At 57.0% G+C, this 22,872-nt stretch overlaps 2 protein-coding genes across 4 annotated transcripts; one reads left to right on the top strand and one right to left on the bottom strand.

The window, feature by feature from the left end:
* Window positions 1-1,385: 1,385 nt before the first annotated feature.
* UTP14A (UTP14A small subunit processome component) lies at window positions 1,386-8,075 on the bottom strand. 2 transcript variants are annotated; one of them, XM_080352482.1, is made up of 14 exons: window positions 8,000-8,075; window positions 7,471-7,541; window positions 6,615-6,679; window positions 6,296-6,438; window positions 5,981-6,136; window positions 4,980-5,099; window positions 4,802-4,896; window positions 4,413-4,536; window positions 4,252-4,329; window positions 3,453-3,801; window positions 2,907-3,289; window positions 2,647-2,834; window positions 2,475-2,574; window positions 1,386-2,075 (listed from the first exon to the last, which is right to left on the bottom strand). In XM_080352482.1, exons 1-14 carry the CDS (start codon window positions 8,057-8,059, stop codon window positions 1,803-1,805), a joined length of 2,205 nt encoding a protein of 734 aa, XP_080208608.1. In that variant the 5' UTR covers window positions 8,060-8,075; the 3' UTR covers window positions 1,386-1,802. The 2 variants fall into 2 exon arrangements, with proteins under 2 accessions (XP_080208608.1, XP_080208609.1); XM_080352483.1 differs by lacking the exons at window positions 7,471-7,541; window positions 8,000-8,075 and adding an exon at window positions 6,802-6,876.
* Window positions 8,076-8,880: 805 nt separating this feature from the next.
* Window positions 8,881-22,405, top strand: ZDHHC9 (zDHHC palmitoyltransferase 9). 2 transcript variants are annotated; one of them, XM_080352488.1, is made up of 10 exons: window positions 8,881-9,004; window positions 9,390-9,662; window positions 17,381-17,541; window positions 18,119-18,277; window positions 19,218-19,355; window positions 19,513-19,561; window positions 19,850-19,952; window positions 20,124-20,227; window positions 20,753-20,921; window positions 21,711-22,405. In XM_080352488.1, exons 2-10 carry the CDS (start codon window positions 9,496-9,498, stop codon window positions 21,810-21,812), a joined length of 1,152 nt encoding a protein of 383 aa, XP_080208614.1. In that variant the 5' UTR covers window positions 8,881-9,004; window positions 9,390-9,495; the 3' UTR covers window positions 21,813-22,405. The 2 variants fall into 2 exon arrangements, with proteins under 2 accessions (XP_080208614.1, XP_080208615.1); XM_080352489.1 differs by lacking the exon at window positions 8,881-9,004 and adding an exon at window positions 9,043-9,271.
* Window positions 22,406-22,872: the final 467 nt, after the last annotated feature.

Here is a 22,872-nt window from a genome sequence, read left to right as displayed (position 1 = left end):
CCCCCGTCCTTGTAGAGTCAAACAGTGGGACACCGCTCTGAAAACCCTGGTCCAGGCCTGAAGCCAGGTCTGATCTGACGAGTACTGGACCTTCAGGCCTCTCGAGACCCTTTCCAGCCCAGGTATTCTGAGCAACCCAGGGCTGGGAGCTAGGGGAGGGGGCCCAGCTACTGGTGCATCCCATTGAGGCCAGTTGGGCACCATCTGGGACTGGGCAGGAGGCAGACAGAGCCCTGGGTTGGAGCAGATGAGGAAGGTCCCCTACGAAGAGGGACAGGGACAGTGGTCCCACAGGGGTCTGCTTGGCCCCAAAAACTGGAGCTGCAGGGGAGCCTGGGCTGACTGTGAACGGGTGGAGGGGCAGGCAGAGGGGCTGCACACACCCCAACCAGGGCACTGCCTTCCCCGGCTGCAGGGCACTTCAGCTTTTACTAAAACAAACAAGAAATTCACCCTATGGCCTGTGACAGCCCCGGGGTCCAGGGGCGAAGGCTGCCCGTGGCTTTGGGGAAGACAGGGCAGAGGGAAGCTGGTCTCGGAGCTGGGGCACCAGCCCAGCAAGGGGCTCTCCAGCATCATGGCACAGAAATGCTCTCAGCTTCCTTTTCTTTTTTATTTTCAGCCCGGGCTAAATTCATACAATGCAACCACGAACCTGTCTGCAGGCAAGCGCTGCCAGGGTGCTGTGCAGGGCCAGCAACACCCAGGCCAGGTCCCTGACGAGGTCACGGTGCAGGCAGAGCTGGCACCCACAGCAACCCCTACCTTCCCCCCGCCCTAGGAAGAGTGTCAGAGCTGGTGCCCCGTGTGGTTTTGGGGTGGGGATCAGGGAATTGCAGGGCACTGACTCTCAGCCCTGTGGGTGCCTGTGCCCCAGTCTGGCAGGACAAGCCCCCTGCGCTGGTACCCCCCGGCTCCAGGGCAGAAGGATGACCACGTCGGCTCTGGCTGCTCCCTGGGGCCGGCTGCGGTGCCAGCAGCGGAGGAGGTGTCTCTGGTGAGGGACGCATTTCCTGGCAACAGCAGCGGCTCCAGCTCCTTGGCTGGGGCTGGGCAGTGTTCCTCAGGCTGGGCTGAGCACAGCACATGGAGAGACCTGCGGACTCCCCACCCCCTGCTGTGTCACCATAAGCCTCCAGCCCAGCCTTCCACCAGTGCTGGGCACACTGAGCACCGGGCTGTCACCTCGGAGGGGTGGGTGGGCAGGCAGGCTGGGCGCAGGAGCAGAAGAGGCAGACGTGGGCAGGAACAGGGCAGGGTGGCTGCACCGGGGGCAGCACCAGCTCCCAGCATGTGCAGAACAGCAGCAGCACCGCACAGACCCATTTTCAAACTAATCGGGTTTATTAGAGCTGAGCAGAAACTACTGTGGAGCTGCAGGCGGACCTGAGGAGCAGTGCCCCACTGCCAGGAGCGTGAGAAAGCCCCTTTAGCCATGATTTAAAAATATATATGTTACTCTATTAAAAAATGGAGGTATGAAAGACCAAAATCCCAGGGCAGGTGAAACCCAGCCCTGCCAGAGCACGGGTGGCTGCTGCACAGCTCTCACCCCTCCCTCCCAGACCTGACCAGCTTGTTCACATTACACCAGGCCAAGCCCCACAGCTCCTGTGGGGCTGAGAACAGGCAGGAGGGCACCAGCTGTGCCATAGCCGGGGCAGCCATGCAGACAGCACAGACAAGGCTGCCCAGAAGTTTTATTGTGGGGGAAGCAGTAGAAGGTACTGGACAGAAGCCGGAGTCTCCCCCAGTTCCTCTGCCGGCTCCAGTCCGAGCATCAGAGCCACAGGGGCACAGAGCTATCGCGCTCTCCCACGTGGGTGGCGCAATGGCTGCTCTTGCCCCTTGGGCACAATTTCCAGTGCTGGCTTGGCTCCAGTGCCAGCTGTGGTGGCCGTGGTGGGGACATCCTCGGCAGAGATGGGCTGGATTATGTGGCCTGCTCGGGTAATGACGCGGGGTGCAGTCAGCTTCTGGAAGGCACGCTGTGTGTTCCATGTGGGGCCCAGGGGTGTCTGGATGCTCTGCTCAAACTGCTGGTGCCTCTCAAAGGGGAAGGGCAGCTCACTGACCTGCAGCGAAACAGTGCAGTTGGGTAACTCCCCAGCAACCCAGCCCAGCCCCCCAGGGCTGCTTTCATCCCAAACTACTGCCAACTCCCACTTGTCCAGGACCCACTCACACTCCACTTCCAGTCCCTGCTCCACAGACTGCCTTGCTCCATCCCCTCCTTTAGCAGAGCACAGGAGGGCTGGCACTGCAGCAGCAGCCCTTAAGGGAGCAGTCCAGAAAATTTCTCCTCCCTCCATCACCCTGCTGGCCTTAGGGCTGTCAAAGCTAGAAACCATGGCCGGCCAGGATGACAGGCAGGGATTCAGGATGTTTTGGGAACTGGTCACAGGAAGGTTCTGGGCCAGCCTGGGTGCTGGAGCACTTGCTGCCGCTGCTCATGGAGGCCGAGTATCACCTACCTGATGTGCTGCTGCATGGATGTTGCGCTTCTCGCTCATGATGACATGGGGCAAGTGCTGGTCCTTCCTGGGAGGTGCTGGAGGCGGCTTGAGCAGGAACCTGCCAGGCAAGCCAAGATGTCAGAGCCCGGTGCGGGGCTGAGGCACGTTGCTGCAGCTCTTCTAGACCTACCGTTTTATTTTCTTGGTGCTGGGCTTCAGTCCTGTGCCTCCCCACTCGCCCCAGCCTGGCAGCACCAAGTTCACCGGCTGCGGCTTCGTGGCCTGCTCTGCCTTGCGCTTCTCCCGGCGAAAGTCAGCCACCACATCATCCCCAGCAAAGGCCTCTGTGATGACACCTCTTTGGTCAATTCCACCCTCCTGTAGAGAAAAGAGTCAGTCCTCTGCAGTCAGCAGCACCCTGGGACCGAGCGGGAGGCCTGTCCTGCTCACCTCCTCCTCCACGACCATGGGCAGGCTGGGGCACTGAACCTCCTGGGGCTTCCCAGCCAGCACGGCCTGCAGGCTGATGATCTTCTTCTTGGCTGGTGGTTTCTTGGCACACCCGTCCCCAGCTCTGCCTTCCTCCTGCTGCTGTACTTGCTTCTTGACTCTTGTGGCCATTGGCTTCTCCTGCTCTTCCACATGCTCCTCAGAGGCCAAAGCATCAATATCCGCCATCGACTGCACCCGGCGCAGCTGCTCTGACAGCAGGATGTCCTCCTGGGCCTGGGGAGGCTGCTCGAGCCCCACGCTTGCCTGCTCCTCCTCAGCACAGGTCGGGTGGATGGGGCTGTCCCCTGGCAATTCAGAAACTGCCTTCCTCTCATCAGCACCTATGCATTGAGGCAACAGGTGAGAAACAGCCACCCACGAGCAGGGAGGGAGAGAGCAAGACGGCTGTGTGACATCGGGCAGGAATCAGGCCCACAACCCACTTTCCTCTGCCCAACCTGCAGCACACCAGACCCGCGCTGCCTGGGGCCGCAAGCTCCTCACCTGGTCCCTCGGGGCTCCCTGCCCGCTGCTGACGCACATTCCGCTTCTGCGCAAAGTCTTGTAGCAGAGCCTCCTCCTCCGACATCTCCTCCTCCGACACCTCCTCCTTGCTCTCCGCAGCATCAGGCACTGCACTGTCTCCAAGACCCTCCTGCACCTCAGGCTCCTTGACTGGGCCACTGGGCTTGCCCAGCATCCAGGGATTTGCTCCCCTGGCATTCGCAGGGATGGTCACTGACGCGAGGTCCTCCTCAGGCACATCACCTGGCTCATCCTCAGGCAGCTTCACCTGCACCTTCTGCATCAACTCTTTGCTCTTGGCCAGCTGCTCCTGCATGGCCTTGCGGGCCTGGAAGAGGATTGAGATGTTTCTAACACAGGTCAGAAATAACACACTCACTCTCATTGTCCCACCTCAGCTGTATCCCCCTTCCCCAACCTGCATTAGAGACCTTATTGTGGTATTTCAATATACAAAGGCTGTTTCTAAGACAGATAGAGACTTTTTAACAAGGCCCATAGTGACAGGATAAGGGGCAAGAGTTTTAAACTGAATGAGGGTAGGTTTAGGTTGAACACAGCAAGAAATGTTGCACAATGAGGGTGGTGAGACGCTGGAACAGGCTGTCCAGAGAAGCTGTGGATGCCCCATTCCTGGAAGTGTCCAAGGCCAGGTTGGACAGGGCTTGGGGAAACTTCATCTAGTGAAAGATGTCCCTGCCCATGGCAGGAGAGTTGGACTAGATGGTCTTCAAAGGCCCCTCCCAACCCAAATCCTTCTGCCATTCTGTGATCTCACCTCCAGGTCATACTTAGCCATAATGGCCTTGGAGCGGGCCCATTTTCCCTTGTTCTGGTGCTTAAGACTCATCCGCTCCTGGAGGCAAAAGGAAGAGAGAAGCATCAGAAAGAGCACTCCCATGAGCGGGGAGTTCCCAAGGTGTCTGGGGGAAGCAGCACCTGCATCCTGAGCTGCTCCAGCTCCTCCAGCCTCGCCAAGGCAGCCTCAGGGTCCGACTTGTGCAGCAGTTCAAACTCCTTTAAGGCCTTGCGTCTCTTGCTTTTCTTCAGCACGCGATGGTACCTGCAGCACAAGGGCAGAGGGCCAGGGAATGAGACTTCAGGGTGCTGGGGAGGCCTTTGGGAACGCAGTGCTGTTTTGGGCAGGTGGCAGCCTGCCCGAATGCATTGCAGCCTGCCCAATGCATCGCAGATCCCAGGAAGGAAGGCCCGCTCTGCCCTCCTCCATCTTCGGCCGTTCCCACACACTGGACAGGGCGGGCTCCAGCACCAAAGCCAGGACCGAGCCCTCACCCCTCGCTCCGAGGCCAGCAGTGGCAGAGCCTTACTTCTTGCTCTTGATCTTCTTCTCTCGTCGAGCCTTGGCTTCATAGTAGGACTGTATGACCCGAGCCTTCTGCAGCTCTGCCCGCCGCTGCCGGGCCTGCCAGGGAGCACAGAGTGAGGGCAAGCACCGAGGAAGAGGCTTCCAGAGCCAGAGCACAGCCCAGGGAGGGAAGCACCCACCTCCTCCAAGCTCATTGCCTGCAGCGAGGCTGTCTCGTCTGGCGTCAAGAGCGGGTCTGTGACAGGCTGCTGTGTCTTGTGGAGCAGTCCGAAGATCTCCTGCTCCAGGGGAGTTCGGGCCTGTTGGGACAGAACAGACACAGCAAGACCACGATGAGAAAAGAACTGCAAGAGCCAATGCTCCCACAGACATCGCCATCCTTACTGATGCCTCTAGCAGGTCCCCAGACGAGCGTGTCCCTCTCCTCCTGGGGGTCAGGGCACAGCCCTGCTCACAGGTCCCACGCAGCAGCCCCAGGCTCGCCGTGGGGCTGCTCAGGCACCCTGCCAGCCACAGCACCACAATTCCTCCCAGGCATTATTCCTTTCCCAGGAAGGAAAGAGGCTTGCAGGCAACAAGCAGTGCTGACTGGGCAGCATCGGGCAAGAAGCAAACAGCAAAAGTACCAGGCCACATGACACCACGTCCCACTGAAACGGAAAGGGACCCTTGTGCAGGTGACCGTGAGCGCTTGGTAGCTGGGAGACCTCGCAGGAACGGCAGCCAGCAGCACAACTCCCAGGAGAACTCACATTCAAAACCAAAAGCATCCTTCTTTTGTAATGAAGATTTACAGATATGCAGACTTCGGCAAATCAAAACCCCCTCTGCCTCAGCACAAGTGGCCAAAGGCTGCCAAGGACTCAGCCCGGGACAGGGAAACAGCAGAGTCAGCCCACAGGTCCAGGGCTGAACAGCTAAAAAGAGAAGAGAGGACAGAGCAGGCTCCAAACCCTCTGCTCATGCCTTAGTCGGCCTTTCCCCAAGAGCATTTACACATCTGCTATGCGTGAGGAATGCAGAAGACTTCCCTTCTAGTATTGTTAAGCTCAGTGTGTCTAGAGCCTCGGCTAGAGGAAGGGCCTTCCTCATACCTTTCTCACTCCTCCCAATGCAGCCAGGAGATAGTGAACTGTCCCAGACAGCCACTGGGAGCTGTGTGACATGTGGCAGCACCCACCTTCCATGCTGAAACCACTTGTTCCAGGGGGACGACTGTAGCGATCTCCTGCTTCAGAGGGAACACCAGCTGCTCTGCCCGTCGGTTCTGCAAAACTACCTGCTGCCATTTGCCCACGTCTTTAGAGGTCCGGACATAGGCAGCTTCCCTCACAACCTGCAGGCAGGGGTGAGAAGGGAAAAGGATTAGTAGAGAAAGGCTGACATAAAGAACAAAATCCAGTCCGCATCAGAGGGGAGCAGAGGGGCACGCAGCGACCAAACCCTCCTGCCTCCTAAGCCCAGAACTCTCTGCTGCCTGCACAGGCCCACTCACCCGCTTTGCCTCCTCTTTGCTCAGGGGAAGCTCCACTGCCTTCTTCTGCTTCACTCTGGTCAGTTCTTTCTTCACGCTGCTCAGGGTGGATTTGGGACGGATGGGCTCCAGGAGCTCGGACAGAACCAACTTCTCCCCAGTACCTGCACAAGGTCCCACACGTCAACATAGGCACAGCACTGCCAAGTCAAGGGGTTGCAGCTGCATCCAGCCCAAAGATCCAGGGCAGACACAGTGAATGTCAAGCTGTCAGCTGTGGGCGGGCAGTGCTGCCCCAGTCAGACAGCAGAAGCTCTGCTCAGCCCCACAGAGATCTCACCTTTGCAGCTGACATTGAACTCGGACACCTGCACACTTGCCTCTGTGCGCTCTGCCAGCTTCCGCCTGCAAGAAAAGAAAATAAATGCTAAGACTCCTCCTGGGCCCCCTTATGTGCTTCTTCTCCAATCTGCTGCTAAAGCAGAAGCGCCAGTGGCAGTGGGAAAGGGAACCAAGCGCTCTCCCACCCGTCCCCTCTCCATGCACTCCGGTGTGGCCTCGCAAGGGCAGTGTGGAAGAAACACAGCATCACTGCTTCAGGAATCGCGGAATGTCAGGGGTTGAAGGGACCTGGAAAGCTCATCCAGTGCAATCCCCGCATGGAGCAGGAACACCTAGATGAGGTTACACAGGAAGGTGTCCAGGCGGGTTGGAATGTCTGCAGAGAAGGAGACTCCACAACCTCCCTGGGCAGCCTGGGCCAGGCTCTGACACCCTCACCCCGAACAAGTTTCTTCTCATCTTTCAGTGGAACCTCCTGTGTTCCAGTTTGCACCCATTACCCCTTGTCCTGTCACTGGTTGTCACCAGCAGAGCCTGGCTCCATCCTCCTGACACTCCCCCTTTCCATATTGATCCCCAGGAATGAGTCCCCCCTCAGTGTCCTCTTGTCCAGCTCCAGAGCCCCAGCTCCCTCAGCCTTTCCTCACACGGGAGATGCTCTACTCCCTTCAGCATCTTGGTGGCTGCGCTGGATTCTCTCCAGCAGTTCCCTGTCCTGCTGGAACTGAGGGGCCACAACTGGACACAAGATTCCAGGTGTGGTCTCCCCAGGGCAGAGCAGAGGGGCAGGAGAATCCCTCTCGGTCGTGCCCCAGGGCTGAGCCACAGGAGCCCCTCGAACGCCCCGCACTCACCGCTTCCGTCCGGAGAGGTCACTGACCGCCTGCAGGAGCTGTTGGTGCCGCCTCTCGAAGTCCTCCTGCCCCTGCACACGGGGACACGGTTACACACGCCGGCCCAGCCCGAGCCGGAGCGGAAAACGGGACAGCCCCGGCCGGCACTACCGGGAGCGGCGTCTGCTCCCCGGTGTCCCCCTGCCCCGCCTCGCCCGGCCACCGGCGCCCCCGGCCGGGCCAGGCCGCTCTGCAGTGCAGCCGCCCCGGGCGCAGGGGACGGGGGAGCGCCCAGGGCTCCGACTGCGGCGGCAGAGGCTGCCGAGGGAGCGCGGCCTCGCCCTGCTCAGCCCGGCGTGGCCCCGCTCAGCCCGGCGTGGCCCCGCTCAGCCCGGCCTGGCCCCGCTCAGCCCGGCCTGGCCCCGCTCAGCCCGGCCTGGCCCCGCTCAGCCCGGCCTGGCCCCGCTCACCTCCTCCTCGCCCCGCTCAGCCCGGCCTGGCCCCGCTCACCTCCTCCTCGCCCCGCTCAGCCCGGCCTGGCCCCGCTCACCTCCTCCTCGCCGTCGCTGCCGCTCACGGCCGCCTCCACCCCCAGCCATTCCTCCGCCATCGCGCTCCACGCCGGGCGAGCCGGAAAGCGCCGCGCCAATTCAGCGCGACCTTGCCGGAGAGCGCACCACTTCCGCCCGGACTGCCGCCGCCAGCCGCCGCGCTTCCGCCCTCCCTGCCTGACGTCACGGTTGCCGTGGCAGCGGGGCCTGGCGGGCAGAGGCGCCCGGGCCCCGGCACGGGCTCGCGGCGCGGACCGAACTTTCTGAGCCAGCGGCCCCGCGCAGCTCCGCCCCGGGTGGCCGGGAAGCTTGGCCGGCCGCAGTGGCGGGAGGCGGGGCCGCCAGCGGCACGGGTGTCACCCGAGGACTCGCGCCCCGCAGAGCTTCTCCGTCCTCCCCCTCCTCGTCCTCCGCTGCCCGCGAGCGACGCTCCCGCACGGGGCGCCAAGGGCGGGCTGTGGGGCCGGGGCTGCCGCAGGGAGCGACGACAGCCCGGTCCTCGAGCCTTCCCCGTCTCCATGGCAACCGCCGCGGGACAAGTTCCTTGTTTTCTCCCCGGACCTGAAGCGCCCGGGGGAGCTCGGGCGGGGGCTGCACCGCGGGGGCTGTGGCAGGAGCCCCTGGAGCGGCGCCGGGACAATCCCGTTGGGGTTCCATCCCGAGCCCCGCTGCCTGTCCCGACCCGACCCCCGAAGCCACCGCCCCGTTCGGCCCGCCCCGCCCCGCCGCACCGGCGCTGCGCCCCCGGCCACGTGCCGGGCCCCGGGCCGGCCCCGCCCCCCCGCCGCTCCCTGTCCGCACCGGGGCGGGCAGAGACCCTTCGCGGAGTGACGTCGCGCACGCCCAATGAGAAGGCGCCGAGCGGCGGGGCGGGGCGGTGGGCGCGGAGCGGCCAATGATGGAGCTGGCTCCGCCCCCGCGGCGCGCGGGGTGTGGCGGCCCCGCCCGCGGCGCTGGAGGAGCGGAGCGAGCGGCCCGGCCGGCGCTGCCCGCAGCGGCGCGGGGTGAGTGCTGGCGGGGCGCGGGCCGCTCCTCTCCTTCCGTTCCTTGTTCTCCTGGGCTCGGGTCTCAGCGCGGCCGCGGGGCGGGGCGGGCCCTGCCCTGCCGTGCCTTGCTTTACCTTACCTTACCTTACCTTACCCCGCTCCTCCCCCCACTCCCCTTTCCTCCCGTGGGGCCTCTGCGGGCCCGCCCCGCCGCTCCCCTCCCGCCGGGCGCTGCCCCCGGGGCTGGGGGCTTCCCCGGCCGCGCCCTGCCCGCCCCTCTTCCCGGTGAGTTTCCATGGCGACGCCCCTCCCGGGGCGCGGGGGTTTTCCATGGTGACGGCTGCCCCGCCGCCCCGAGCCGCCGCCCCGCTGCTGAGGCCGCTCTCCCTCCCTCTCCCCGCAGCCCCAGCCGAGCCCAGCGGCGCCCCCGATGATGCGGGGGGTGCGGGCGGCAGAGGAGCAGAGCCTGGACGTGTGGCGGCTGCCGCCGCCCCAGTGACGGCCCCGCCATGTCGGTGATGGTGGCGAGGAAGAAGGTGGTTCGGAAATGGGAGAAGCTGCCGGGCAGGAACACCTTCTGCTGCGATGGCCGCATCATGATGGCTCGGCAGAAGGGCATCTTCTACCTGACGCTCTTCCTCATCCTCGGCACCTGCGCCCTCTTCTTCGCCTTTGAGTGAGTTCCCCGCGGCACAGGGATGGGACTTGGTCAGGGCTTGTTTGCCCGGTGGCTTCGGGAGAAGGTGACAGAGGAGCCCGGCACGGTGTGGCTCTCTCAGGAGCTGCTTCTTCACCCTCAGCATGTTGACCCCAGAGGTTTTGGGGGAGGACGGGCCCTGCTGGAGCTTTCCCCCAGCTCTGCCCGTGGCATGATGCTGGCTCCTCACCCCTGCCAGTTGTGCTTCCGTCTGTTTGGGACTCACAGTCCCTTGTCCTGAGCACAGCAAAAGGGGATGAGGGTTTGGGGTGAGTGTTCTTTGCCCAGGGATAGCTGGTGTGCAAGGACACTGCTGTTGCAGACAAGGCCAGCAGTGCTGAGCTTTTATCCTGGCCTGCCAGGTATGTGTGCAGCCCGCATCTCAACCTGGTTAGGGAGGTGACCCAGCTGGAGAATTAAAAAAGCCGTGAGCTTGGAGGCAGGGAGGTTTAGCACTGAGCCAGCTTGCCCTGGAGCTGCCTGGTTGCTGGGTGTTGCAGAGTACTGCACTACAGCAGAGCCTCCCATGGGCTGAAGCTCTGATGTTTGGAGAGGATCTGGCCAGCCTTTTTGATCAACTTGGCAGCCTAAAGACTTGCAGCCAAAATCTTGGATACTGATAAAAGAGCAGGACCTGCCCCTTCCCCACAGCTCTGCCCTGTGAGCTGCGTTGGGGAACAGATCTGACTTCCAAAAAACCCCAAAACAAACCCCAAACAAAAAGGAAGAAAAGGCCTGTGTTTGCCTAAATGCTGATGTTATGGAGAGGGGGCAGGGTGGCCCTTTTACCTTCCTTAAGGATGAGCTTTGATCAGCTAAACAACCATGAAACTTTCTTTCTTCTGTATCCATCAGCATGTTTGTGTTGTTTTGGGAGAGGTGAAGGTCCTAAACAGTGTTGGGTAATACAAAAGCTCCTTACGCCAGGAAAGCAAGCAGAGGAAACTCCTCACTGGTTAACCCCTGGCTATTTCTCCAAATACAAAAAGCTCTCAGATGCTGGCCTCTGAGACATCTTCCCCAGACCAGGGAATTTGTCTCAGCTTCCCCTGGCCTGGCATTGCTCACCCTAGCTTCTGTTGTTAGCTGGCAGCCTTGGAAAAGGCTTTCTGGAACAGTCTGCCAGGGCTTTCCACATCCCAACAGCAGTGATGAAGTGGCTGACATCGGTTCTCAGTCAGGTATGAGACTGGTTTTTCTGCTCAGTCGTCGTGTAACTTTGTAGGCAGGTGCCGTACAACTGTAATGCGAAGTGTTGGGGTTCTCAAGTGTGGAAATCCAAAATTAACCCTGACTTGGTCTAAATCCAAAGGTATGAAATGACACAACTCTTTGTTTTGTTGTTTGTTTCTTCCTTATCTGAAAAATGGGGGCAAGACTTCCTGCCTTGCAGGAAGAACTAATAAGCATTACTGCTCTAGAAATACTTATTACTGCTCCAGAAACAGTTATTGCAAGGGAGAATTGCTCTTGCTCCCTGTGGAGCCTGTCCTTAGCGGAGGAACACGGCCACATCCCACTCTGCCACGTTGCACATGGCACAGCAAACCAAAGCTGCTGTTCCAGTCCCTGGCCGTGTCGGCAGAGCCAGCGGCAGGATGATTGGTCTGGCTGTGGGTGCAGCGGGTACATGACTGGAAATTCCTGGGGAAGCCCCTTCCCCTGCTCCGGGAGACCTGAGGAGGGGTCGCTCATGCTGAGACTTTCAGGTTGTGCCTTCTGTGCAGAGCTGGAGCGTTTCTATGGGGCCATTGTCCCAGGGGAAGCTTTGCTGGGAGCAGAATAGTCTCTGAATTTGGGTTAAATCAGCTGACTGGTATCGGCTGGGGAGATGAGGAGAAGTTTGAGAAAATCCAAAATATGCATTTGATTCTGTGAAAGCACAACACCTTAATGTTTGAAAAAGATGGGTTTGTTTTGAAATTGTTTGAGGACTTCTGAATTTGGGATGAGGTGAAATGGTGCCTTCCCAGCCAGAAACACTCCACGATGTTTCTGTTTCATCGCCCAAGCTGAGAAGAATAGCAGCTTGGTTGCTGAAGAGCCCTGCTTACCCTATATGCCTTCTGCATGCATTAGGGTGTTTTTGCATAAGAGTCTTTGCCTTGATCTTTTTGCTGTGTTATCTATTCATTTTAGCTTTTGGCAGATTCTTGGGTGTTTGCATGGAAATTCTTGGTTTCTTTCTTAAAGTTTGTGCTACAGAGAAATGATTCAGGTTGCTAAGATTGGGTTTTGGAGAGAAGCAGACGGTGGAGGAGTCCTTTTGGTTGTTGTACGCGTGCTGCAGGGGTGCCGGTGGATGCTTGTTCATTCAGCTGAATCACTTGCGCAGTCACACCTTGCCTGAACAAGGCTTGGGGATGCCTGAAGCCAGAAGATCTCTCACTGCCATCCGAGCCAGCGCGGGTTTGATCCTCGCCCTCCAGGCTGCTCTGGCTCGGCTCTGATTACAAGCACTGTTGCTGGAGAGCCAGTGGTGACTGGCATCTCACGTCATGAGATAAGCCACTGCGTTTGTTGCTGAAAGAGTCCTCCCTGGCTGTGAAATGACAGCCTCTCTGCTTGGGCTGCTGCTGGGGGTGATTTTTCTTTCCTCCAAGTAGCTCTGATGCCATCGGCTCACCTGCTATATCTCCAGTTGAACGGTCTGAAGCCACCTCAGCACCCCGTGTGGGAATTTTGATGGTTTTATCCCCTCTATGGCAGAGCTGTGCTCTGGAATTGGGTGAGTCTTTTCGGCCAGGAGCGAACAGGACCCAAAGGCTGATGGAGCAGTCAGTGCCGTACCCGGGGATGCGACTCTTCCCTGCCAGGTGGAGCAGAGGCCCTGGCGCTGTGCTGGCTCCTGGGGAAGCTCTGCAGTGATCAGAGTCCTCTGGCCAAGGGCACCTCCCTCACCACCACCTTGGCAGAAAGCAGCTCCTGCTGCTCAAGAGCTGAGGTCCCCGCAGGATCTGAGGCCTATATTTAATTGGGTCTACTCCGTGACCATAATGTGTCACATAAAATGCTGTTTAATATCCTCCTGGCGTTATTTCAGACACTTATTGGGTATGTCAGCTTTTGTGAGAGGACACTTAGTTGTCTGACTATGCTTGTGGTGTTTGAGCACGAGAAGCCAGGGTAAAGCACTTAGTGAAATCCGTTTGGGAATTAAGACGGTGGTATGTTGCATCCTGTCTCTGGCTGCTGGGAGTTTCCTCTTTGCAGTTTGCTGGTGTGTCTGTGATGGCCTTCCTGAAGGGAGAGCTCTCCGTGCTGCTCTGCAGAGCAGTGCAACAGAGCTGGATTTCTTTTGTCTTCAGCTTTTCAGCATGAACGTTCAACATTTGTAAATGTTACAGGCAAGATAGCTCCTGCAGTGCCAGGCTCCTGCGTGCGGAAAGGGGCTGCTGTTTGCTTTTCCAATAACCAAGCATGCTTATCACTTCTTTTTTTCTACTTTCTTATCTCTGTAGAGGTTAAAATTGCTTTGTTTTCTGATGAATTGAAAAAAACTATGATTGACCACCCTTCATGTGACTTAATATGTTTTTTTCTCCCAACCCAAAGATCCAAGATTTTGCACTCAGAAAGAGATGCTTCTGAGGTGTTTTTTGCTTCTGGTCAGTGCTTTTTAGTAGTTATAGTTTCTCTCAACAGAGGTAAACTTGTTGGTATCCAGAGTTCAGCTCATTTCGCTCGTGAAGGCATGTTTGTGTGTGAAGTGGCTGCTCCTGGGTTTTTGAATCACGTGCCCTTTTCCTTGTACGTGGGCTCCTGTTCAGAAGGCCGTTTTGCTCTCCCTACAGCGTGCGTGTCCTCTCCAGCACCACCGTTCCCCACATGGATCCCGGGCTGCGCCCTTGCCTGTGCAGAGATTCGAGTGTAGCCGGGAAAAGAGGAATAACACCAGCGTAACCTTTCTGTCTCCTGCCTGAAGTTGGTTGCAGCGTTGGTTGGGTTGGAAGCATGTGCCGGCAGTGGGACCACGCTCTGAGTGGGTCTCTAGCGCGTGTTGTCGGTGTCGCCGTTGGCAGACAGGGAGAGTTTCTGCAGACGGCTCCGGTTCCGCGTGAGCGCCGGTTAGGAAAGGGCCACGAACGTGCAGCGTTGCAGTGCAGGGCTTACCCAGGTGTTCAGGGCAACTGTTTCCACACTTAGTGCAGGTACATCAGCTTCTGGAAACTGTCCCAGCTCTGGGAGATGTAGGTGACAGGAAGGGCCCTGGTGAGGGCCAATCATTTTGTGAAGATACTCTGCTTTGCTGACATTTGGGACAAGTACCTGGTGTGGTTATGGGTTAGTTTATGGAAGTAGGTGATTTGCAAGTGAGTTGTAAATTAATTATACGCAGAGCTTGCACTGAACCCTGGAGGAACCGGGTTGTGAGATGTGCTGCCTGATGGCCGTGGCTGAAGTCCACTTCCACCATGGCTGTTTGTTTTCCCTTTCTGCCAGAGCTTTGCTTAACATGCTGGTTACAACAGACCTTCTGAAGTGGTCCCAAAATAATCAGGCTATCCTTGCACCATAAACTCATGGCACCTCCCAGCTGCTGCTTCTTGCTGGTCCCCCCCTGCCATTCTGATGATGTCTTTGTTTAAGCTGTTCTCACCCCCAGTCCCCTCCCCTGTGACAGTGAGTTGTGATAGTGCTGTTATTGTCTGTTATTAGATGACAAAATGCTCAAGAACACAGATATTGCACTGGGGGTGGAGGAGGAGCAGCTATGTCCTTACATGCCAACAGTATGTCTCTGTTGACTCTCAGCTTTCCCAAACAAAAGATCTTTAAAATGTCTGTTACTTAGTGCTGTAAATGAATTGCTGAGCGTAATCATGCTGTAGACCAGGCACAGGCTGACGACTCCCCAGCACTAGCGAGTACCAAGTCGAAACCTCACACAGCAGCCTTACCTGTTGCTCGGCCGTTCTGGGCGGCGCTTGGCTTTCTGTGCCGCGGCAGATGCGCTGGACACGCTCCCCAAAAGACGCCTCCTCAGAGCAAGGCTCTGTCAGCACAGGGAGGGACGGGCTGCACTCGGTGTCTGGTCCCCGGAGGTTTCAGCATGGGGCGGTTTTATCTCGCTCACACATCTGTGACCTCGGAGGGGACCAGCGCTGCTCCCTGCTCGGCCCCTGCTGTGCTGGGCACGGCTGAGCGATGGGGCTGAGCGTCCAGCACAATGCCTGCATATTTGCTTCGTGCTGGAGGAACGACGGCAACAGGACAGCGGCTTTGTGGAACAGACATCCGTCGTGCTTCGGTGAATGGTGTCTGAAGGAGCTAGTGTTACTCCTTCCTTGTGTGAGTTTCAAGGTGGCTTTTCCACATCAGACAGGAGAGCAGGCATCTGGTGTTCCCTGCGGCTTTGACCCCCAGCCCACCCACCAAGCGGTGTGACTGGGATCGCTTCTCCCCTCTCCTGAGCTGGGGCCCGAACCTGCCTTGTGCCACGGGGGAGTTGAATGGGAGGGGTGGAGACAGCCTGGATGGCAGTGCCACAGGAGCAAGCATGCACTCACCTCTCATCTCCTGAAATTGCAGGCTTCTTCCCGCTCCCAAGCCACGCTCTGCGATGCGGCAGTATCAATCTTGAGGCCTGTCTTGCTGTGCCACGGGGCTGGCTGCACCCCGAAGGGCAGGTTTCCCTACACAGATGCGTAGGAAATGGTCAGCAGGGAGTGTCGCATCCCACAGGCTGAGCCAGCCCCACACGGGCTGCTGCCGACACTGACCCCGTGTGTTCTCATATGCGGCTGTGTAAATCTTTTGGGTCTGTTCCTGTGAGAGTACACCTGGCACTGATCCTGGGCTTGCAGGTAATAAATCTCTTTGCTGACAGGACACTGAAGAAACTCATAAGGTGTTAGGGTGTATCTGAGGCTGGAAGCTCTGGCGCAGTTTCAGCTCAGCTGTGACACAGTTCACAAATCCGTATTTTAAGCCTGTAATATGTTCATGTTGTTACAACAGTTATAAAAGTTGTCCTGTCAGCTGGACAAGGGTCAGGCTTTGAGGCAGACCGTGCCCAGCTTTTAGAAGAATAACCCCATATTCCTTCCGAAAACGAGATGCAATGTTTGTTTAATCACTGAGTGACTTGCAGCTCTCTTTCTAGACTTTGTCCTTGCAAAGAGAAAGCAAAGTTCTCTTAGGCTGCCTAAAGACACTAAGCTCAGCCCTCTGGCCTGGCTCTTCAAATGCAGGCAGGACCCTGCACGTGGATGACTCTTAAGGGTTGTGTTGCTTTGAGTAACTGCAGAGTTCGTAGCATCTAAAATTAACAATATTGATATGTGAGACAGTCCCTGTGCATTGCTGTGAATGCCCGGTGTTGCAGCTGTGGCCCAAGCATCCTGTAGCTTCAGCACACAGCCCTTTCTGTACCTTGTCACACACAGGGGACAGTCGTTGGAGTCAAGCAATGGCAAATCAAAGCCTGGTGAGCCTTCCTGCAGCAGTGGTGGCCTCGCAGAACTCAGTGCTGCAAAGGAACCAGCTGCAGCTGGAAACTTTATTGCATTTGGAGAAGCTAGGGGTGGCAAGGCTACCCAGAATTAGATAGTTAACACTATGGATGTTGTAGAAATCACCTTGCTTAGGATGACAAGTCCCCTGGGCAGGACGATCCCATGCCTTTACCGCTGTGGTCTTACGCTTTCTCGGAGAGCAGGAGTCTGGGTTGGATCCAGCCCATGGGGCTTGCCAGACAGCCTGGGGCCTGCTGTGTCGGGCATGCGGCGGGAGGTGAGACATTGCCCAGGTGTTAGGATTTGGGTGGGATTTCCCTTAAACCACAGGAAACCTCCCTAGGAACTTCACCACAATGTAAGTGGGTTTTGCTGAAGGAATTGGGGTGAAAATATATTTTCTTTCAGCCCAGCACATCTGTAGCCCGTAACTTAAGCACAGGCCTTCTGCGCAGCCCGTGCTGCAGTGCCCATGGAGACATGTCTGTGGGTGCCCAGAAGTGAGACGATCTCCCTGCTCCCTCTGCACCGCCTCCGTCAGTGGGATTAGGAGCATGAATTCCTTACGGAACCTTTCTGGATTTGTAAAGCAGCCCAACCTTATGCTGTGTTACCTCTTTGGAGCTGGGGTTGTCTTGGGTCAGGAGTTTTTCTACTTAATTTGGAACTTTTGAGTCCCTTACCTCTGAAAAGTCAAAGGAAGCCAGACGTCTTGTTGAGAATCCATTCCTGAGAAGCACAGGATGCAGTTAACCCCTGGAAAGCAATTATTGTGGTACTAGAAGCTGCTGCCTGTTTAGGGGACAGCCAGAGATTTCTGCCGTTGCAATGTGCTTCCATGCGTGCCAGCTCTCGGACCAAGCCCTGGGTGCTTCTCCTAGAGGCACGGTCCATCTCTTGGCAGCCGCCTGCAGCAGATGTCCTCTAGGCAGGATCCCTCTGGCTGCATGGTTGTATTTCTAGCATTGCCCATGACTGAGCAAAACGGGAGCTGGAAACAAAAATTCTGGAAAGTATGCTGTGCCTGGTTGGTTAGAAACATGGTGGTGTGTTGATGGTGGCTGGTTGTTCGAGCTGCTGCGGGGTAGTTTCCCTGTGGTGCTGGGATCAGAAAGAAGTGCTGAACAGCTTCGCTTCTCCAGCTGTAACCAGTGTTCAGAATTGTGGCCTCTGGTGCCCTGCCAGGCTTTCAGGTCCTTGTGCTGGTCTGATTCACCGCCTCTCAATGTCTCACTGCAGGTGTCGGTACCTGGCGGTCCAGCTGTCCCCAGCCATCCCAGTCTTTGCAGCCGTTCTCTTCCTGTTCGCCATGGCCACGCTCCTGCGGACGAGCTTCAGCGATCCTGGGGTGATCCCAAGAGCCCTGCCTGACGAGGCAGCCTTTATCGAGATGGAGATTGGTGAGTGTGGAGCCAGCTGAGCTGGTGATGGCTGGAAAAGCCTCTGTATTTCTGGCATATCTAGGGGCTACATGCTCTGCAGAGCCTTTCTTCCCAGCTGGCCCTCCAAAAGTGAGGATTGCCCCAAATGGGGCATCTTGCTGCCTGCTGGCTAATTCTGCTTGGCTGAGCCTCAAAAAGATGGTGCAGTGTACCTGTTTCCCTTTCTGGGAACCTTTTCACATGCTGTTTTCTGTCTTGCAGTTGTGTACATGCAAACTCAGTTTGCTTTTGGGAAGGGGTGCAGGAAGCTTGGTGCGGGCCCTTGATCCTTCAGGTAGAGAGGAAGTTGGGTGGATGTGGGTCTGTACAGTGACACCCCCCGCACTGGCCCCTCTCGACATGTCCATGAAAGCTCTGGCCTCCCTTTATCATTTTTCCTGCCTCCAAGCTGCCGGGCTGACTCTGGGCCGTGCAAGCCGAGCTGCAGCTGCTGGCTCCAGATCCCACCTGTAGGAAAAGCAGGGAGCTGGGTTGTCATTCTAGACCTGTTGTGTTGTAGCAGCAAGTCTGACCTCTGCTTGGTTCTCTCTCTCAGAGGCCACCAACGGGACTGTGCCGCAGGGTCAGCGCCCACCCCCGCGGATTAAAAACTTCCAGATCAACAACCAGATAGTGAAGCTCAAGTATTGCTACACCTGTAAGATCTTTCGTCCACCCCGTGCCTCTCACTGCAGCATCTGCGACAACTGTGTGGGTGAGTAGAAGAGGCCACGCCTGCACCAGGGTGTTAGGTGAGAGTCTTTGGAAGAGAGTGGTTGAAGATCTGCACCTTGTCTTGCTCTGTATCGGGTCTCTCGCTGCGCCTGCTGAGCGAGTCCAGAATGGTGTTGTGTGAACAGATGGGGACAGTCTGCCTCATCTCCAGGAGCTTGAGACTTGCTCAGAACCTGAAGCCAGATGGCTTGTCTTTGCCAGTACTTCTTTGGCAATAACTAGGCTAACAAAAGTCTAATTTGTCTGTGTAAACATGCAGTCCATTTTAGAGTTTCATGGAACTGCTGGCCTTGCTGGACCGGAGGGTTCCAGCGGAGAGCCTTGTCTTGTGTGAAAGCAGGTCCTTGCATCACCCTGGGGGTTCTGCCATTATGTTGAGTGCCCCTGGTTTTTGTTCCCCTTGCTGCATAGAAGCTCTCTTTGCCCCTTTGTGTATCATAATTGGCTTGTGTTCAGCATCCCTTCTCAAGGCAGAAATCCAATTCTTTTGGATCCCTTTCCTCCTTTGCAGGTTCCAAGCCATTTGAGTGTTTATGCAGTTCCTTGAACCCTTTTCTATTTAGTCTAGTACAAGTAAGGTGGCACATGGGTTAGACAAGAACTTCAGAACCGCCAGGCCTTCTTCTAACCTGTGTGCTGCTTTGGTGAAAGCTTTCAGAAGACTTTCATGAGGCCAGGCTCTTAAACACTATCTTAATGTGCAGAATAACTCATTAATAAAATGGTTTTGCACTTTCTTACCTGGCCTCCTCTTCTGGAAAGGGACTGTAATATGGGACCTTGAGTTAGCAGAGGGTTGGACTTGATGGCCCAGGGAGTCCTTGTCAGCTTTAGAAATTTTGGAGTTCAGGGCACAGGAGTGTCTCCAGGCACACAGGACTGTGCTGGAGCAGCACTGATCTCCATCTTCACTTTCCTAGAGCGCTTCGACCATCACTGTCCCTGGGTTGGCAACTGTGTGGGGAAGAGGAACTACCGCTATTTCTACCTCTTCATCCTGTCGCTCTCACTCCTCACCATCTACATCTTCACCTTCAACATAGTCTACGTAGCACTGAGTGAGTCTGGCTGCAGGGAGGTGGATGGCTGGGCTGGCTAAGGGTGAGAGGGTCTACAGGTGGTGTTGAAAACCCAGAAGTGCTGAAGTGGGAAAGGGAAATGGACTTGGTGTGATGTTCCAGAGGAAAAAAAGAAAAATCTCTCTTGTATTGCCAGAATCTCTGAAGATTGGATTTCTGAACACGTTGAAGGAAACACCAGGGACATATCCTTAAACAGTGCGGAGTGGTTGTTTTCTCCAGAGCTGGGGATTAGTGTGAGCCGCATTATGGAGGACCTGGAGTCTTGATGCCCAGGCTTTTCTAGGGAGTCTTTCAGGACCTTTTCCCCCATGATTACAAGGCAAGGAGCAGTTTTCTGGCTTTTGGGAGGAGGGTGAAACAGAAAACCATGTCTAGGAGAAGCAGAGAAGTTAGGATAGTGTGCCTTGGGTTAGGGACACGGTTTGGCTGGGGCTGTGCCCACTCTGTTACCAGTCCTTAACTGTTCTCACTGTACTGGAGGTGCTCATCTGTTTCTTCACCCTGTGGTCTGTGGTGGGGTTAACTGGGTTCCACACCTTCCTGGTGGCACTGAATCAGACAACCAACGAAGATGTAAGTAGAGTCTTTCTGTTCCTCTGAGCCATCTCCATTTCTCATCACTTCCTCAGTGTATCATGGCTGTGTCTGTCTTGCTGCCATGTCCCGTGGGCTAAGACAAGGGCTTCATGGGCTGGGGGCAGGTGTTGGTGGAACTTACCTGAGCTTGTGCCCTGACTATTGCAGATTAAGGGGTCCTGGACTGGGAAGAACCGTGTGCAGAATCCCTACAGCCATGGCAACATAGTGAAGAACTGCTGTGAGGTGCTCTGTGGGCCTCTGCCCCCCAGGTGAGCTCTTGAGGGGCAGCCCTGCAATTCTTGCCCCCAGAGCCCAGAGCGGGACCCTGGGGAACTCCTTGCTTGGGTACAAGACCCAGCTGCTCTTCTGCTGGTGCTGTGTGTGTTGAGGGCTTCCAGAGGTCACTTGCAACAAGGCTGAATGTTCTGGGGAGGAAGGTCTTGTTCTGCCTTCCTTGCATACCTTCAGAGATTCAAGCTGGCAGTGTGCTACCTGTCACCGTGTGCTTGGGAAGCCGGTAGGGGAGTGTGTCCCCTTCCCTGGGGCAGCTAATGGAGCAGAGGCTCTTTCCAGGGCACTTGGCTCGGTGGGCTCCCACTCTCAGTACTGGGCTGCTCACCAAGGGGCTTGGTTTGCACAAGAGGAACACGGACACCGTAAGCTGGGCTGTGCACAACCTGCTTTGGAGAGGAACCCCTTCCACCGAAGTTTGTCTTCCACCAGCGCTTTTGCTGCCAGGGAAAAAGTTGGCTTTGGAGGAGGTGTGGGTCTCTGATGTGGCTCTGTTCTTGCAGTGTCTTGGACAGACGGGGCATCTTGCAGCAAGAGGAGAGCACAGCTCAGGAGGAGTCATGCCTACGGGGACCCACGGCTCAAGAGCCCCCCGCTGGCAAGGGCCCTGGGGGGCAGGCAGAGGAGAGCAGCACTCAGCAGAAGGACGGCAGCCTTCCTCACCCGAGCGCTGTGAGTGATTCCCTCTGGGGAAGGGCTGAGTGGGCTGTGCCTGCTTGGAGTTACTGGTGCTTTGGGCCAGCAGCAAGAAAGCTCATAGTGTGACTGGGCTGGAGCAAAGCAATGGTTTGGGCTTTGCTGAGAGGTTGCTGATGACAAGCCCGTTGTGCTCTGGCCCTGGAAACCAGCATCTCTCTGGAGCTAAGTGGGAGGGTGCTGGGCTCCTCTGACTCCTGGGTAAACCTCAAAGCAAATAGCAGCTGACTGGTTTTGGAGATGTCAGTTTTGCCGTGAAGGTACCTATGGAACTGAGGAGGGGTGGGAGGTAGCAGCCACCTTGTTTTGGCCTTGAGTACAAGCTGAAGAGTTGGTCCTGACAGGGATGGGGTCTCCATCCCTGAAGAAGGCCATTGCCCCACTCGATATGGCCCTGAGCAGCCTTTTCTGTCTTTGAAATTAGCCCTGCTTTGAGGATATGGTTGGACAGGGCACCTCCAAAGTCCTCTTCCCACTTAAATTTTTCTTTGAACACAGTGGGAAATGGTTGGGCCTACTCCTGCTTGGGCATGAGCTGCCCAGCAGTCCAGACCACTTCTGCTGGAGCAGTCTGGTGCTCCAGATTTTCATGAAGCTGCTACTTTGCCTGTTTGATGGCCCCTGGTTTCTCCTTTTCCCCAGCACAGCTGAGACCTCAGCCTGGTGGAGCTGGAGGCAGGGCAGTGTGGCCAAGTGTCTGTGTGCTCAAACAGATGCTCTGTATGGGGTGTATTCATGCAAGTCACTGCTTTCTTCTCTCTCCAGGTCCCTGTGCCATCCCTGAGCAGTGCTGAGGTGCCAGAAAAGCAGCAAACGTCTGGGGAACTCCCAGTCCCATCCCAGGACACTGGGCAAGCAGAGCACTAGCCTCTGCTTGAAAGGGAGAACTTTCTTGTTTTGTCTAATCAAAGCTGGAAGTGATTGAGGAGAGGAGGAGATGGGCTGGATGGCAGGCAAATGATTCCTCATGGCCATTTTGCTTTAGTCATTATTCACCTTGATGTGCAGGCTGTGTGGGCTGGTGCTGGCCTTGCATGATGTCAAAGGATAACAAGCACGAGTGGCCCGCCTTGGTCACTGGGGCATTCACCACCACTGAGGCTGGTTTGCCTGCGGGCCGAGGCAGGACCTCTTGCTCTGCAGGTTGTCCTGGATGCTAAATCCTGGCTCGGTGGCTGGGGCTGTCCCTCCGTCTGACAAGATGACTTGTGGTCAAGCAGCTTGGAAGCAATGTTAGGGTCAGCCTGCTCCCTACTGCTGAGGAATCCTGATGGGAAGGGGAAAGCAATGTATGACAGTAGCATCCTCTCTCCCCTCCTCCCTCCTTCCTCTAATCTGTGGCATTGTTTTATTGGTTGACGTGGCAGGGGTTGTCAGGAGACATTTTGGTGCCAAAAGGGCCAAAACAGCCAGGAAGGTGTTCTGCTGGCAACGATTTTTAAAGTAGCTTCCTTACCGTGTTCCTTATTTCATGTGACTTAGCTGGTGTGGGAGCAGTTGTGGCCGGGGCCCTTCTTGCCATCCTTCCCCAGGGCTCACATCTAACCAGGGGCTTGAAGGAAGGAGCAGGACAGCCCCATCTTCCTGCTGCTTGCATCTACCCCACACTGGCCCCGGAGCGGTTGTGCAAGGGCTGTGTGGAGCTGCAGGGGAGGGCCTGGCTGTGCCTCTGGCTCTTGAGCTGGTGTTGGGGCTGCATTTCCTCCCGCCTGCCTGCTCCCAGCACAGGTGTTCCCTCCCCTCACCTGCCGGGCTGTGGCACACTGCTGGGCTGCTGCCCTGCGGAACCCCGGCCCTGACTCTGTGTCACGCCACCCTGTCTACTCTGCCTTGTCCCGCGTTTCTCAGCCATCCTTGGCTGGCTTTCAGAGCCCTGAATCTTGCCGGGGCTTTGCTGGCTGTCCTGGGACTGGCTGTGTGCTGTCAG

This window comes from Nesoenas mayeri (assembly GCF_963082525.1).
Source record: "Nesoenas mayeri genome assembly, chromosome: 13".
Classification (NCBI taxonomy): Eukaryota; Metazoa; Chordata; class Aves; order Columbiformes; family Columbidae; genus Nesoenas; species Nesoenas mayeri.
The sequence above is the reverse complement of the archived record's forward strand: the minus strand, read 5'-3'. Positions and strand labels throughout refer to the sequence as shown.

Coding starts and splice junctions, on each gene's coding strand:
- UTP14A (XM_080352482.1), bottom strand. CDS start 8,059: ATGGCGGAGGAATGGCTGGGGGTGGAGGCGGCCGTGAGCGGCAGCGAC. Junction 4,897..4,979: donor AGGCAATGAGCTTGGAGGAG/GTGGGTGCTTCC, acceptor GCTCCCTGGCAG/GCCCGGCAGCGGCGGGCAGA. Junction 2,575..2,646: donor AGCACCAAGAAAATAAAACG/GTAGGTCTAGAA, acceptor CTTGCCTGGCAG/GTTCCTGCTCAAGCCGCCTC.
- ZDHHC9 (XM_080352488.1), top strand. CDS start 9,496: ATGTCGGTGATGGTGGCGAGGAAGAAGGTGGTTCGGAAATGGGAGAAG. Junction 17,542..18,118: donor CTTTATCGAGATGGAGATTG/GTGAGTGTGGAG, acceptor TCTCTCTCTCAG/AGGCCACCAACGGGACTGTG. Junction 20,228..20,752: donor TGTGGGCCTCTGCCCCCCAG/GTGAGCTCTTGA, acceptor CTGTTCTTGCAG/TGTCTTGGACAGACGGGGCA.